The 12,992-nt window shown below is 40.7% G+C and overlaps 1 protein-coding gene across 3 annotated transcripts in view; it reads right to left on the bottom strand.

Moving 5' to 3' along the window:
* Nucleotides 1-3,464: 3,464 nt before the first annotated feature.
* The window catches only part of RPS6KA3 (ribosomal protein S6 kinase A3), a 76,816-nt gene continuing 67,288 nt past the window's right edge, over nucleotides 3,465-12,992 (bottom strand). For all 3 annotated transcript variants that reach the window (XM_035320706.1, XM_035320628.1, XM_035320790.1), the window contains 5 exons: nucleotides 12,147-12,308; nucleotides 11,868-11,944; nucleotides 10,620-10,737; nucleotides 8,779-8,919; nucleotides 3,465-7,734 (listed from right to left, as the gene is read on the bottom strand). In XM_035320706.1, coding sequence (XP_035176597.1) covers nucleotides 7,612-7,734; nucleotides 8,779-8,919; nucleotides 10,620-10,737; nucleotides 11,868-11,944; nucleotides 12,147-12,308 — 621 coding nt within the window. In that variant the 3' untranslated portion in view covers nucleotides 3,465-7,611. The remainder of the gene's footprint in view (nucleotides 7,735-8,778; nucleotides 8,920-10,619; nucleotides 10,738-11,867; nucleotides 11,945-12,146; nucleotides 12,309-12,992) is intronic.

The raw sequence follows: 12,992 nt of genomic DNA, 5'->3' as shown, positions 1-12,992 counted from the left end.
ACCGTCCCTGCAGCAGCCCACACAGTGCTGCGCTCTGCACTTGGAGCTAGAACAGCACTGGTATCACACCGGTGCTGTGCCTGCTGCTGAGCAGTGCTGGCGCCGCATCAGGACTCCCTCCAGCCCCCCCAGAGCCAGCAGGCTGGGGGTGGGCAAAAAGAGACCAAGGAACATCACCAGGGCAGCTGACCTAACCCAGCCAAAGGGATATTCCATACCATGTGGTGTCACACTCAGCAATAAAAGGTGGAAAAAGGAAGAAGAAGGGAGGGGTGGGCTCTCGTTGTGAAAACATCTGTGCTCCTGAACGGCTACATGTGTTGAGGCCCTGCTTCAAGGACTTGGTCAAGCATCGCTCTCTGGTGGGAATTAGAGAGTGATTTCTTTCCTCTGCACTTCCACACAGCCTTTTTTTTTTCACTTTTTTCCCTTTACTTAAATTGTTTAATTAATAATATTTTTCCTTAATAATTATCTTTTCCTTTAATTAAATTATCCTTATCTCAACCCGTGAGTTGTTTCTTTCCTTTTCTTCTTCCTTTCCCCTCCTCTTCTGAAGAGAGGGAGTGAGAGAGCGGCTGTGGTGGAGTTCAGCTGCCTGCCAAGGCAAAGCCACCACTCTGAGGAGTGGGGCTGCAGCTTTCCCCTTGCAGGTTGAAGCAGTAGCAGAGCTGAGCACGTGTCCCCGAGATGCACAGGACACACACAGGCAGAGACAGGACCCGAAGATGACCGGCTTGTTGGGTTTGTGCTTTGCACATTGTGGAGGCCAGGGCTGGGGTTTGGGGTGCACAGGGCAGCTGTGTGATGCTGAGCCCAGACTGGGGACATGGACTGGGCCTCCCAGGGCTGTGGTGGTCACCATGGTGCTCTGGTGCCCACAACAGAACTGGGATGAGTTGACATGGGGACTGTCACCGGGGCTCTGTGATGCAGAGCCCTTCAGGCCATCGGTGAGTGCGGCAGGCGGGGGGAAGGCTGGCCGAGGGCAGGGGCAGGGGCACAAACGCCAGCCCCCAGGGTGGTGTCTAAGGCTGGGATCAGGGTGCAGCCACGCTGGGGAGGGCCTTGGGCTGGGCACAGAGGTGCCCCAGCGAGGGCAAGTGCCCAGAGGCTTCGGGGAAGTGCCAGGCACCTGTGGCCCCATGAGACGCTGCTGCCCCACAGGGGCTGGGGCCTGGCAGAGCCTACGTGGGGCCACCTGCCTTCTCAGCACCCCTGCCCGGGGCAAAGCCCAGCCCAGGACTGCTCCTGGGAAGAGCTTTGCAGGATGGTCCCCACGCCACCTCTGGCCAGGGCTCGCGGCCCTGTTGGACACCTGAGAGCTGCGCACAAACACTTGCCTGGGGTGGCCTGCGGCCCTGGATGTGCAGCACTCACAGACCCTGCCCTTGCTGCCTCCAAGCTCCAGTGCCCCCTCTCCTACCTAACCTCGTGTCCCTCTGGCTCCTGTCCCTTCTCCCCCAGCCACCAGCTTCCCCTTCTCACCCAGCCCTGCTGAGTCCCCTTCTCTCCCATCTCCTCCAGACCATGGCTGTCGCTATTATTCGTCTCCTTTCAATGCTGGGCCTTCTGCAGCTCACGCTTAAGGTTGGGGACCAGTTCGATCAGGTCACCCAAGACCTAATTCAGCAACGAGAAAAGATGCTGAGGGAGGAGATGTGGCTGCTGCAGGAGGTCCATGACGGGAGCGAGATGCAGAGCGGGAACAGCACGGTGTTTGTGCTCCTTGCTGCATGCCACCACTGGCAGTTCTGGGCACATGCCGAAGTGCTTCTGATACTGTTTGGGATGTACTGGCTGCCCAGGCAAAGAAAAGCTGAAGCCAACGGTGACCCATGGAGCTCAAGCAGTGAGGATGAAGATGTAGGAAAGGAAAAGGAAGATGATGAAGTTGAGAAGGAGTTGATGGAGGAAGCGGAGGAGTGGGAAGAAGTGGACCTTAATGACCAACATGATCCGGGACTGCTTGTGGGTCTGTTCAGGGAGTCTCTGCTGCCAAAGCTTCTTGAGATGGAAAACGTTATGGAAGAGGTGGCAGGGACAAACTCTGCAGCAGCAAACTCTCTTCAGAGAACCACTGTCATGATGGAGCTGCAGGCAGATATGGGCTTGATTGCAACTCTCTTTGAAAACAACCTAGCTGTTTCATCCCTCGTTTGTTCCAATGCCAAAGTTAATGGTTCTCCGCATATTCCTTCAAACTTCCACTGAGGAATACCTATAAAATTTCCCATAGATGCATAGGAATAGTCAAAATAGCTAAGGTTTTTAGATGTTTCCCATAGATCAGCCACCTCAGTAAAATAGATTTGTAGTTTATAAGGACCACCATTACCACCAGGCCATTACCACCAGGTCATCAACTGCCCACGCTGCGAAGGGAGTGGATCCCCTCTAGAATCATTAGTTTAATTAGTTTAAGCAAAATTCCATTAAATCAGATTGTTTGAACAAACACTGTTCCCGAGTGTCTTCTCTTGAGTGTCTAGGAGAAACTTTGCTGGGGGACACTAGCCTTTGGTTCCATCTCTGTAACAAAGAGATGATCTTTGGGCTTGGTTGTATGTTAGCAGTGGTTCCATTTCTGAGTAGCCATTTGGCAACAGCAGGATTTCTGCAGCCTGCTGTTAGGTGAGGTAAGTGCAAAGAGCACCGCTGCCTCTTGCAGCCGCTGCTGCTCAGGAGTGCTGCTGCCCAGCTGCAGGGGCTCAGCGCAGTGCCTGGGGATCCGGGGTCTGTGACCAGGCTGGGTGTGCTGGCTCTGGCTGGGATGTTAACTGTCCCTGCAGCAGCCCACACAGTGCTGCGCTCTGCACTTGGAGCTAGAACAGCACTGGTATCACACCGGTGCTGTGCCTGCTGCTGAGCAGTGCTGGCACCGCATCAGGACTCCCTCCAGCCCCCCCAGAGCCAGCAGGCTGGGGGTGGGCAAAAAGAGACCAAGGAACATCACCAGGGCAGCTGACCTAACCCAGCCAAAGGGATATTCCATGCCATGTGGTGTCACACTCAGCAATAAAAGGTTGGAAAAGGAAGAAGAGGGGAGGGGTGGGCTCTCGTGAAAATGCCTGTGCTCCAGAACGGCTTCGTACATTGAGGCCCTGCTTCAAGGATGTGGTCACACATTGCTCGTCGGTGGGAAGTAGAGTAACTGCTTTTCTCTCTCTCTGCTTCCACTGGGCCTTTGCTTTTTTTGTTCCTTTTTCCTCTTCCATTTCCCTTTAATTAAATCATCCTTATCTCAAACCCTGAGCCCTTTGTGTCATATTTTCTCCCCCCTCCCCTTTGACAAGAGGGAGTGAGAGAGTGGCTGTGTGAAGCTTTGCTGCCCACCCAAGTAAAACCACCCCGGTGTGCTGCAAATCAGTATGCTGCAAATGTAGTCCAGTGTTAGTGATGGGCACACACAATGTATTTATAACTGGTCAGAACAAATGACTATCCAAGAAAGCAACTTGTAATATGTTTGAAAGTTTATTCATAGTAGAAATTTCAATTTCTTTTGAAGACTACAAAACCTGCCATTAGACAGGAGTACAAGCAATGTTATCTCTCCAGAACTGTTCATAGTTACATCTGGAACAGTTCTGATTACACAGTAATAGCATGATTGGAACATTTCCTAGATCAAACTCTGAATAAAACAATCATTTAAAGTATTCAGTACATTTTTTTTTTTTTTTTAACTAGCATTTCAATTCTATGACAGCAGTGCCAAGCATCTATCAGATGCTATAGTAATGGTCTAGAATAAGGTACAATACCACTGACTTCCTGGAATAGTACCTTAGACTCACTCACGTGCCATGCTGAGAAAACTAGTATAAAGTATGATTGTATAGAATTGTAGAAAAATATTTTATCTGTGATTTTGTCATTTTTTAAAAATGTTTTTAAGTAGACTCCCCCCCAACTAGGTTGCAAAATAATTACATCCCTCATAAGTACACCTTCCCTTTGATTAGGTCAAGAGTATCAAGATAAAGCTAATTTACATCATTTTCATAAGTGAAAATTCATCCATTAACCACTGCTGCTTACTGAGGACCAGCATACCTTGAATCCTTTCCTTCCAGTAATAGAAAAGCACAGCTTTAGTTGGTACACCACATTTACAAAAGCAAAACAAAACAAAAAAATCCCGGACACGCAAATCTATTTTCTTATGCCCTTAACCTCCTTAGAAAAAAGTTTTAAATATTCTCTTGAAAAATTCCTTGTAAGTTTTATTCATAAGCACTGTAACATTGAATGAAGAACTTTGCCCTTACTAGATACAGATGGCATTAAACCGAGTATTGCAACTACTCTCTCCCGGTCTGTTCTCTCATGCTCTCAAGTACAGTAATTTCACACTAAAAATAAATGATGGCCTACATATAGGAAATTCACCTGCATTTTTTTTTTTTTTTTTCTAATCCTCCACAACTTGGTATCCTAGAGTCAGCTGCTATGCTTTGCACCAAGCAGCAGTCCAGCAGGGAATCTAACAGTGTCTCAACCATACATTCTAATAGAAAGGTGCTAGGATTCAAAGAAGCATCATGTGGATTTCTTTACACCTTTTAACAACTGCAGCTACAAAACCAAAAGCAAATGTGAAAGTTGTGAACATGGATCCAAAAATGGAGGTAAGGTATAGAAGCAAGTCTAGCCTGTAAAACATACTACCTGCATAGATGGGCCATTTCTAACTTTGTTTAGAAAGCAACTTTGAAAAAAACAGTGGACCTAGACTTTAACACATTCAAGTTATCATACACTAAACCGTCCTGTTTTACTGGCATCTAAATGTCCATCCTGTGTCACTTACATGCAAAACAGTAGCAAAATCTGTCAAGTCTAGACTAAATTATCAGCTTACTTGAGAATGCAGATAACCTAAAATGCAGGAGTTGACATTGCCCCGCTATTTGACTCATGACCAGTGAGCCTGAGAGCTACAAAAAATGTCTGAACTACTGAGATTTTTAAATATTATTTTAACATGGATAATTGCCAATAGAGAAGCATCTTAATACCTCCTTTCAATCTGTTCTGTGCCAGCTATCTATGCACATTGAGAACATGGGAGAAATTCCTTCCTGAACTGGAATACTATTACCAACACATTAGCAAGTACTGGCATTCCTTTACTTCAACAGTATCAGTTTTAAATCTTGTTTGTTGACTTGATATGACAATATTCAGATTAACACTTTTAAAAACAATTCCAGAAGGCATGATTTCTAGGATTTCATAAGCCTGACTTAGAATCACTCATAGAGCTGAAAATACATTTTCTGAAAAGCAAGAAGTTTTTTTTTAAAAATACCTCTGGAACTGCAGACACTGTCAAACAACAACAAGAAGTCAAGATGGCCTTTTTCTGCTACTAGTTAAAGACTTTTCTTGAACAAAGGGTAGATGCACCTGTACAGCTGAAGTAAACTTCAATGCTAGAGCACCAAGTAAGGGAAAAATGCTAATTGCCCTGAAGAATCGTGTGTTTAAGTTTCTGAGATTGATGGTCATTTAAGTATCTTTGCTCCTAAACCGATTCCTTAGCCATTAAAGGTAATATATGAAGAACACTGTGCATGTAAAAGCAAAAAATATAAATAAAAATACATCTTTGGAGTATTGATGAAGTACTAGACCTGGATTTAGGGAGTCTGATTTTCTAGCAGCTTTGCCAAATAAATGAGATCAGCACTGGGGCAAATTATCATCATGGATTAAATATTTAACAGATTTTTAAGAAGGGAAATGAAATGGGATCCTTTGCAAGCTTAACAAAGGGAGTTTCCCCAAAGAACTTGGGAAAACTTGTGTCAGAAGGAACATTCTCACATTCACATAAAGCAAATCTGGTGTCGTAAAGATGATTCTCGCTTCCAAAAAACCTCTGATGGTTTCAGGGAAAGCGGCAAATTAATCACAATAAAAGAAACTTATTACTACTAATCAAGAAAACACCTTCTCATGCAAAATTGCAGCTTTTACTTTTTCAACTGTATTGGTTCACATAGATATGTTCATCTGGATCTACATTTATTAAAGCTGGAGGTCCTAACAACCATTTTCATATCTGGATCAAGCTGACGTAGCACTGTATTTTGGTGGAGTTGGGTACTCACCCCAATTCAGACATTCCAGCATGCCTTCTCATTTGGGCAATTGAGCTTTCAAGACCAGCCATCAAGACATGTCTTTAACTACTGAAGATACCAGGAGAACAGAGCATTAAAAGTTAGCATTAGTATTTAAAAATGAGTCTTCCACCCTTATTACAAATTTGCTTTCAGCTGTGGAAAAGTGAGAACATCCATTTCTGAACAGTTTTGCTTTACCCAAGCTGGGACAATACTATTTTTCATGGTAAATTACAATGACCCTTTCCAATCCCAGACAGATCAAGATGATTCTCTGCATTTTGTTTAGGCTGTCACTTAAAATTACGAGAAAATAACTGGCAGAACATTGGATCCATCAGTTTTGCAACTACAGTGAATGCAGTTTAAACCTGGTTTTCCGGGCTTATTAGTGGACATTATGTTTTGCTTTATCTTCAGTGCTGCCTTTCTTCTATAATACCAACACTCATTAAACAAATCCTCTGCAGCTTAAACAAAAAAGTCACAGAATAGTGATAAAATATTAACAATGGATTATAAGAATAAACAATATAGAAATGTCCTCTATCAGAAAGTATTTAGCAATGATTCCTGAGTCCAGAGATTAGATGGGGCAAAATAAAAGAGAGGAGAGGAGGAACAGAACACAGTGAGATATGGAGCAAGTTATCTTTCCTCTGGGTTATATTATCTATTGTAGATATAGTATGGCGAGAGATCCACTGTTTAAATTTTGAATACTATAAACAGCATCCTGATTTTTATAACATGACATGCAGCGTCAAAAACATGGAAATGTAGAAAAAACATAGGCAAGGAGAAATACATATTCATAGTATTACATTCAATAGCTGTTTAACAGTCAGGCTTCTTTTAGAGCTGTCCAACAATACTGATTAATCCAGGTGAACTGTTTAATCAGACTTAATTGTCAAAATGGTTAATAATATCTAAGTAAAACAAGGCATGTATACATTAAAGAAAACAGCACAGAAATGTGCTGCTCATGAACTGTTTACAAAAACATACAAAATGTTGGATGGCACAAAGTATATAGTGCTAATATAAACAGATCGTTTAAGCTAAGTGCTTAACATAAACTGTCCATCTCTACCTGTAACAAAGAATATGTTAGGGGACAAAAAATATTCCTTATAAAAAATAATGCTATGTGGTGCAGAGTGCTTTATTCAGTGTATTTTTGACAGAGGTGGTATTTGTATTTCTTCTGGTTTATTCAATTGTGAACATGATCATTTTCATCGTGTTTCCACTTGTCACTCCATTTGAAGCTCCAGTAAGATCAGTAACTTGCCATCAACAGTTTAAAGCGAGAATAGATGAAAGCAGTAGCAGCAGCAGGAGCAGCAGCATTATAGGTACCAGCTGGGACAGAGTGTGCTTGCAGGTATCTGTCAGATATGTGCTACCTGTCGCCATGATTTGTGCTATCATCTTATACCATGGTACCAAATATCTGGGTGAGGTCACTTCACAGGGCTGTTGAGGTAATTTTTTTTATACCTCTCCTCTGAGCAAGAGTAGAACGGCCAACTGGCTCCAAAACCGGTGACTGATTACGATTCAAAGCAGAATAAGTTGCTGCCATTGCACCCTGTTGTGAGAATGCCAGAGGGGAAAAATGAGAAGATTACATTGTGAGTGATGCACTTATTATAGATCACACAACATGAAGTGTTAGACATTCTGAACAAGTTTTAACTTCTAGTCTATTTTCACCTACAAAACAGAAACACACGACTGCGTTACTCAAATAACAACAGTATTACACTACAAAACTCACATATAACAAATAATTTTCAGATCAATCTAAAGTGATTTTATCCTGATTAAGGAAAAAAAAAACAACAAAAGACCAGAAGATATAAGAAATACTGCAAAATCAAGTTCTCTCTCCATGCTGGTAGATCATCCCTGCTTATAACTTCCATAACCTTTTCCATTTTCAACAAAGTATTTAAAAATCACCAACATTATTCAGCACGTAAGATTTCTTACACTTTTAAAAACATGACATTGTAAGCCACAGGATCAAAACTTGCCCCTCTTTCTACTCGTTTTTGGATGCTAGAAATTTCTAGTAACTGACTCAAAAGGAATGTTAATTATATTTTTCAGATCCCTTTAAAGTTGCATGACAGTTTTTTTTTTTTTTTTTCCCCACACAAAACTGATGGTGGTGTGGAATACACAGGCATAGAATTTTGAAGAATTTGACTTTTTTTTTTTTTTTTTTTTAAAAAAAGCTTTCAAATTAGCTCAACTATTTTTCACCTCCCCTACAGTCACCTGACATTTCCACTTAGAAAACTGATTTTTTTTTTTTTTACTTCAGTTTCATACTGGTAAGTTTAACTTCCTTAAAAGTCCAATAACTTTCAAACCTCAGAAATGTCTTTTTCAAACATATTTATTCACATCAAATAGGCTCTTATCCTATTTATATACAAAATTCTATTTTGTATATAAAAAGATCACTTTATTGCTTAAAGCAACTTAAATCAACACTTGTAACTTTTAAACAGTATTTAGAAAAAAAACAATCTACAGTAACTTTACATGCATATCTTTAAATTTTTAATTATTTTCTTTACAGTTATTATGGCTAAACAGAAAAAATTAACAAATATCTCCTTGCCTTCACTAAATGTGGAGCATCCTGCCTGTTCAGCTGGTATTGAGGCAACTGGTCACAGTGAACTATCCAGGGATGGCTAAGAACTTGGGCTGCAGTCAGTCTTTGATGTGGGTCAACGTGAAGCATTTTTGAAACAAGATCCTGTCAATAATATACAAGGAGTCAATGCAAGTAACAGTAAAACTTCAGCTTTGAAACTTACTACAGTTCAAAATTGAAAATTTTAGTAGTATAAACATAGGTTCATAACATCAATTTGAAGCAGCTAAAAAGCTGCTGAGCAATACTTAACACTACATCTTTTAGTTATGCAACTTAATGTATGCTAGGCAACACAACTGAGAAAGAAACAACTGAGAAAATAGATGATCCTTCCCCTTGCTCATCTTCCCAGTGTCTAACAATCTTTCAACAACTCTGCACGTTGAAGGTTGAATTCTAGCACTTCAACAAATAAACCACCCAAATCCTAACGAAAGAGTATGAGATGAACTGTCTTGCATAACTCTGAAGAAGTCGCCCAAACAGAAAAGCGTGAAATATGTTTCTAGCCTGAATCAGTGGGGCACACGGTAACTTCTAATATTTTCAGTCTCCTGATTTAGATTTTCTGAATGATTTTTTTGCATGTCATTCTTCCACATGAAGTTTTATTACAGCATTTCTTGACGCTGATGATTACATGCCTATGTGAACACTGATAAAAACATGCTCTATTTTTAAGGACAATTGTTAACAAATATAGTATAAAGCAGCCCTAATTTTCTCCCTACATGCAAGCGACTGTTGAAACACAAAAGGATCATAAACATAAAAACTTGTTAATATAAAAGGGATCAGCTCAGTATTTTGAAGTAAAAATAATAATGGATGAAATTTATCAAATCATAGAATCATAGAATCATAGAATATCCTGAGTTGGAAGGGACCCTTATGGATCATCAAGTCCAACTCTTGACACCGCACAGGTCTACCCAAAAGTTCAGACCATGTGACTAAGTGCACAGTCCAATCTCTTCTTAAATTCAGACAGGCTCGGTGCAGTGACAACTTCCCTGGGGAGCCTGTTCCAGTGTGCAACCACCCTCTCTGTGAAGAACCCCCTCCTGATGTCAAGCCTAAATTTCCCCTGCCTCAGCTTAACCCCGTTCCCGCGGGTCCTGTCACTGGTGTTAATGGAGAAAAGGTCTCCTGTCTCTCGACACCCCCTTACGAGGAAGTTGTAGACTGTGATGAGGTCTCCTCTCAGCCTCCTCTTCTCCAGGCTGAACAGGCCCAGTGACCTCAGCCGTTCTTCGTACGTCTTCCCCTCCAGGCCTATCACCATCTTCGTAGCCCTCCTCTGGACCCTCTCCAACAGTTTCATGTCCTTTTTATACTGTGGTGCCCAGAACTGCACACAGTACTCGAGGTGAGGCCGCACCAGCGCAGAGTAGAGCAGGACAATCACCTCCCTTGACCTACTAGCGATGCCGTGCTTGATGCACCCCAGGACACGGTTGGCCCTCCTGGCTGCCAGGGCACACTGCTGGCTCATATTCAACTTGCTGTCTACCACGACCCCCAGATCCCTCTCTTCTAGGCTGCTCTCCAGCGTCTCATCGCCCAGTCTGTACGTGCAGCCAGGGTTTCCCCGTCCCAGGTGCAGGACCCGGCACTTGCTCTTATTGAACTTCATACGGTTAGTGATCGCCCAGCTCTCCAACCTATCCAGATCTCTCTGCAAGGCCTTACCACCCTCATTCGAGTCCATCATGTATGATATGATATATATATTATTAGCAACACATTATATTGGAATCAATTCCTCATCCCCCAAAGGACTAAGCAAATATACTTGCCTTTGCTGTATCTGATACAGTATTCCAATAACCACCGCTGAGAGAGAACTTCCCACTACCTATTCGGGCCAAAATCTCCTCTGGGGTATCATCAGGACCATTTGCAAAGGGAGTGTAGCTATTTAAACAAACAATTTCAATGTTAATTACTTCCATAATCTGGGCCTCAACTGTTAGTATAAATAATTACAATATTCAACAAGTTCAACATAATTATAGGCAACAGATAGCTAAATAGCTGAAAGACGATTTATTCTTAACAGGTATGAAAATGCATGACACTGACTGTTTTTACCATACAAATTCTTTCTTTACTGGTTCTAGGAAACCTAACTATTGGTAGTTCCTGAATAACATAAAACAGTCCTTACACCTTCATATCTAGTGAAGTAATAAAGCTATTATACAATGAAATGTGAAGACTTCATAGTGTATCTGAAAAATAATACTGTTTTGATACTATATGGTGTAGCAATTTTACTTTGCTATAAGCATTCATGCTGCTATCAGAACATCCAAAACAACAACAAAAAAAAGAGAATTATATGTATATTGAAAAACAACTATATTCAACACTTTCATTAAGAGTTAACAACATTATCATTATTTGAAAATACTGCAATGCCACTGAAAAAAGAACAAAACAATCCAGCATAAGAAGAATTTATTTAGCAGGTGCAACAGCAGCTATCTTTTGAACTTGTGGAACTAGTTTTGAACTTCTTGAATCAGTTCTTTATCATCTTTTATACACATCGTGTCTGTTGCATACAAACATTTCTATAGCATTTATTATATCCTAATTGCATCACTTCAAACTATTCAACAGCTGAATTTTGCCCACAACCATGCTTCAAATCACTGCAATTATATTTGCAACATATTTCCTTTAAAATACATGCTGCTTATTAAGCTAATTTTCACATAAACCACCAACTCTTACTTCTAAATCACAATAAAGCAGAAATTAAACACCTGAAATAGATGAGACATGAGGAATTGAGAATTTTTCACATCAGTTTCTGCAAATTTGGATTCTGTTAAAGGCAAAGCATATTTAACTTTCACTGGGGTTGAAGCTGAGAATAATCAGTGTACTGTTGTCATTAGTGTCCTACTGTCCTGACAGAAACATTTTAAATAGTGGACTTAAATTTGTTTATATGCTTATATATATATATATATTTTTTTTTTGCTATTCTAAAGCAAAACAAGCCAACAAACAAACAAAAAACCAAAAACCCTTACCCAGTAAGCATAGTATAAAGCAGAACACCAAGGCTCCATATGTCACATGCAGCATCATAACCTTGCCTCTTTAAAACCTGAGGGAGACAAATATTTTTTTCTGCAAAAAAAAGCTTAGAAATGCTTTGATTATGCTATAAAAACATTAAGCTTTCAGATTTTTAATGGTCTTGAAGTGATTTTACTTGTTATACAGAAATGAAACAAACACCTAACTAGCAAAAAAAAAAAAAAAAATCCCATCAAATAAATCAAGGTATTAGTTATCCTGGTATTTACCTCTGGTGCAACAAAATTTGCTGTGTAACATGGAGTCATCAGGAGACCATTTTCTGCTCGTAGTTGTTTTGCAAAGCCAAAATCACAAATTCGAATCGATTCTGGATTACCAGATTCATCAACATAAAGAATATTGCTAGGTTTCAGGTCTCTATGAACAACCTGGAAAAAAAAAAACAAACCACAAAATACAATAAGCTTAAGACAGGAAAGCAGTTTCTATTATAATAATCTATTCTGTTATTTAATTTCAAACTCGTCAGTAATCACTGAATTTTCTGAAAATCTGAAGTAGTCAGATTTCTAGCTTCTAATATCAACTGTAGCATTCTGACACTCAAGGGTATCCAGAGTAGTGCAACTCTTAACTTGGAAACTCCACCCCACCACCACCAAAGCCCAGCAAAACCACAAACAGACACACAAATGTATTTTTGCAGACAGTTCAAGATGTTTCGTTTTAATGGGTAAATGCATGTATTTCCATTTGAACATGTAAGCCTACAAGGCTCTTTAGATCAGAACCTCTGGCTATCAATATCTTTTGAAATCATGGATGTCCTTAGCAGCTGCTGAGCCCGTGTCACATAACCACACACCAATTATTGTTGGAATAAGTCCCTGTATTCAATTCTGATAAACTAAATTAATCTCAGTGCAAACATTTATAGCCAAACATTTATTAAGGAGATTTTTTAATACAGCTCTGCCAAAAAATAAAAATATAATCTTCAGATGGACTAACATTTCATAAAGCCTATGCTGGTTCCCCAGTGGTTGTTTTGCATGCATTTGAGATGTAAAACACTTGATTAAAAAAAAAAAGCTGCCAAAGTTATGGCAGAA

This window comes from Oxyura jamaicensis, chromosome 1 (assembly GCF_011077185.1).
Source record: "Oxyura jamaicensis isolate SHBP4307 breed ruddy duck chromosome 1, BPBGC_Ojam_1.0, whole genome shotgun sequence".
In the NCBI taxonomy this organism is placed as follows: Eukaryota; Metazoa; Chordata; class Aves; order Anseriformes; family Anatidae; genus Oxyura; species Oxyura jamaicensis.
Note: the sequence above shows the minus strand (reverse complement) of the source record. Positions and strands in the feature narration are given on the sequence as shown.